Below are 4,171 nucleotides of genomic sequence, written 5' to 3' on the forward strand. Positions count from 1 at the left end.
TAAATTGGATTGCATTACTTTATCATTGTAATCTTAATTTCTGTCAAAATTTCTTCTTTGGTGATCAAAATCGTCTAGTGATATAGTAACACATCTTTATAAAGACTCCCTGTCATTGTGTACATGTAGCTATTATTTATGAGTGTTGTTTTTTACTGACCTACGTAAGTTAAAATCACCAGCAGCAAAAACTACTTTGTTTAAACTAGGTTGTTTGTAAGTGTGTAGTTCACTGGTTCTTATAAATCAATCATGATATTTGTAAATTGCCAAATTAATCTTTATTCGCATTAATTAAATGTCTTATAACAACATGTAAATTGAGTAACAAAGAAGGTGACTTATATCTTATGTCCCTTAATTTAGCCCAAACTATGACCTCTTGTACGTGTGTAAACCTTGTCCGACGGGATGTGAAACTTGTGTAGACGAATCTCCTTGTTTGTCTCCTTACAACTGGGCTTTCCGGTCAGCCTTTTGATTATTTTCATAGAAAAAACTCTGAATATGTAATATATATTAGTTTGTGTATTTTGAATGAATTGGCCAAGCTTCATGTAAAAAGAATATATGTATATATATCACCTATTTTTCTGATTCTTTAACGGACTGGCCAAGCTCAGGTTATTAGTTTATTTTAGTTTTTATAAAGGACGACGATTTTACGTTTATTACTCTCTCTTGTCTCCATGTTTTCTATAATAGTTGTAAGGAATTTGTATAACTTGTACAAGCATATTTTGCCATTAGTTGTCATCCTATATCTAATACATTAGCGGTGTGTTACTGGAATATGAAATATGTTGATCAACCAGTTTTTTTTATGCAAATGATAAGTAGTAAGTTGTTGTTCTGTAACCAAACGAAAAAGATAAATCTCCTGTAAGATTTTCTTCGTTATATAATTTGTCACAAATCAAAAAAATCTCAAACTGAATTATGAAAAACAGTATTGTTGAAGTACAGAAAATCGTAACAAGCAAATGACTTTAACATAACTTTAACAATTTGATGTCATTACCAGTCCTTTACTTTGAGCTTAGATGTATGTTTTTTATTAATTTTTACGTCTCCACCATTGAGTCATAATATTTCTGTCATTCGTGAAAGTTTGCAACTGTAATCTATGTACCGTGTTGTTTTATTAATATTTTCTGCTCATGGATCTATACAGATAACTGAATAAGACTTTGTTATTTTTCTTTAACTGGATACTCACCGTTGCGCTTCAGAGGTTCTTCATAAACCGTAACTGACAATATAAAGTTTCAAATGGTTTAAATAATAATTTCATCAGTTTTGGTGTTTTAATGTCGTTTATTTCTAGTGTTAAAATGTCTTTTATACATCAATTTGCACCACAGAAATTAAATAATAAACAAGACTTGTTGAACTGAGTTGTTTGTCTTCGTCTACTTCCAGAATTTCTCTCCTTGTGATTTCCATGCTTTGCGTTGTTTTGACTATCACCTTAGCCTGCTATGTCTATCGGTACAGGAAATTGAAAGTCATCAAAGTGGCTAGTCCTGTGTTCCTGTGTATCACTCTACTGGGCTGCGCCATTATGTACACAGAGGTATTTCTTTAGTCAACCTTATAGTTTGGTTACAAATAAAAAAAAAGGCCTAAGAACTCGGTATTGCAATTGCTAACTGTATAAAGCATATAACTATTTGTTATCAAGAGAACATAAGAATTTGTCCGTTCTTTCTATTTGGAATATATATAGTCGTAATTTACACGAGGGACGCGGGGACATATTCCCCTTACTTTCCAACATCTGAAAAATGTCACTCACAATGAAGCAATAATAAAACATTTATTTCTCAATAATTTACTTGTATAACTACTAAATACTATAGGAATCATTGCAATTTTTTCTATTTTAAATAGAATAAACCTCATGTTCAAGCTATAGAAACTGCCACTTTTTTTTTAGACCAAAGTTATACCTCCGATATATAATATCATTATTAAACAAATTTTAATTAAAATTATTATATTCTAACAAGTTGTATCCCTAGTCATGAACCACAGTAGTGGTTCATAATAAGGTCGTCCATTTGTTCTTTATTATTATTCAATATTGTTCCGACATCCTGAAGCGAAAATGGCTGTGAGTATTGTAATAAAACCTGGGCAATATTACTAAACGCATCATTGCGCATTGTGTATGGTAGCTTTATGTTTATTTGACTACATAGCAAATAACAGCGACTCTATAACCGTTGATATCCAATCGTTTTAATGTAGTCTGCGGTTTATATGGAGTCTCATAATCTGCTACATGCATACGTAAATAGCTGCATGCAAGCCGTGGATATAATTCAATGTTTATATGGCAGGCCTGGCACATGTATTATAGTGATTATTAATTTTTTATTGCAACTGTATTGATGTCATGTATCATTTATTTATGTATAGAATTCCCGCAGTTTCGGACACGACGCTTTTGACAGTATCACTTTTTTTTTATCACTGCATGATCGAGTTTGGCCATGTTATACAAACATCTAGAAATATTTAAGCCGTAGTTTAGAATATAGCACCAAGCTCAGTTTCGAACATCGAATCGGTAATCACGGTTATGGCTGATGGTAAGTGTCGAATTATAGCCAACACTACGTGATTGCGAATTTTATAGATACTGCAGATAGAGTAGCCATCCTTGAAGCTGACTATAAGGAGGGGCAAGAATCGTGCAAGCAGGAGATGGCGATTCTAGACGAAAGTGAAGCAGAAATTATGTACCTATATATTTCATATATTTAGTTTCAGATAAAGTATGCAGCAGCAACGGCCCTCCCGAGTTTAGGGTCGTCACAGTGGAAGATGGTCGTAAAAATATTACGACCCAAACGCCATCAGAAATGGAGGCGGGAAAAGTGTATTAATATAATCAATTCACAATTGTTAATTAACACGTTTTCGACCTTGTACAGTGTGTAGAATATCACTCTAAGAGGAAATCTGGACATCTGCGGTAAGACCGTGACCGGCCTCACTCTGGCCAGAGGAATGGAGGAATATAACAACTATAAGAAATGTTTAAAATGCTTATTTGTATACATATGTTATTATATAATAACACATTGTCTTATATTTGCATTGAATACACGTGCATGCATCTATAAAACATGTAAATTCATATGGCTATCTATATACACGGCTTTACAACTAAAAAATAACGCCTATAAAGCCTGCATGAATAAATCTACATGTAGATATAAAAAGACTAGCCAGCATGCATGTATAAAACTCATACGATTACAAAATCCAGTCCATGCATCATTCCAGTATAGTTCAGTAGTTCTTCCAGTACAGTGTTCACAGACTCCTCATATAGCTACAGAGTATAAATATAGTAGCTATATATATTTTAGAAGCATGTACATAACATGTTATATGTTGATTATCGTGAACATATATGCAGTACCACTATCAATGATAACATTGTGGCAATGTTAACAGGAGTAATAGCCATCCAATCTGCATGAAGCCAATCCAAAGGTTTTCATTGTTTCCCGAGAGAGAGCATCATATACCAACTACGTAATTCATTAAACTAAATTGTTTCAAATAGGAAAATATTGCTACTATACATATGTATGTCCATGACGGACATAAAAAACTTAAAGGAACAAGATTATCAAAATTATGAATTTAAAAAGGGGGAATAGGGATCTTCAAAAATACGGAAACAAGATAGGTAACTCAAAGTGAAAATGCAATCGCCAAAAAAGTAATCAAACAAGCTATAAGGTTTGAGACAAAATGTTGACATTATTTCCTCAAGCTACAAATCTCTGTTTTGACTCCATGTCTAAAAGCTGTTTGTATTTTTTAATTTCGCGCAAAGCTACACGAGGGCTATCTGCGCTAGCCGTCCCTAATTTAGCAGCTAGTCATCACCACCCACCGCCAACTCTTGGGCTACTCTTTTACCAACGAATAGTGGGATTGACCGTCAACTTATAACGTCCCCACAGTTGAAAGGGCGTGTGACGGGGATTCGAACCCGCGAACCTCAGATTGCGAGTCGAGCGCCCTAACCACGTGGCCATGCCGGGCCTCTAAAAGCTGTAATATTTAGGAGATTCCAATTACGGACTTGTGTCTTGAGGAAATAATGTCAACACCATGTCTTAAACCTTATAGCTTGTTTGATTAC

At 34.0% G+C, this 4,171-nt stretch overlaps 1 protein-coding gene across 1 annotated transcript in view; it reads left to right on the forward strand.

Moving 5' to 3' along the window:
* The first annotated feature begins 1,307 nt into the window (after positions 1-1,307).
* The window catches only part of LOC106457673 (probable G-protein coupled receptor CG31760), a 13,079-nt gene continuing 10,215 nt past the window's right edge, over positions 1,308-4,171 (forward strand). The window contains exon 1 of the mRNA XM_022383963.1: positions 1,308-1,576. Within this exon, the coding sequence (XP_022239671.1) occupies positions 1,445-1,576 (132 nt within the window). The 5' untranslated portion in view covers positions 1,308-1,444. The remainder of the gene's footprint in view (positions 1,577-4,171) is intronic.

This window comes from Limulus polyphemus, unplaced genomic scaffold (genome assembly GCF_000517525.1).
Source record: "Limulus polyphemus unplaced genomic scaffold, Limulus_polyphemus-2.1.2 Scaffold18, whole genome shotgun sequence".
NCBI lineage: Eukaryota > Metazoa > Arthropoda > Merostomata > Xiphosura > Limulidae > Limulus > Limulus polyphemus.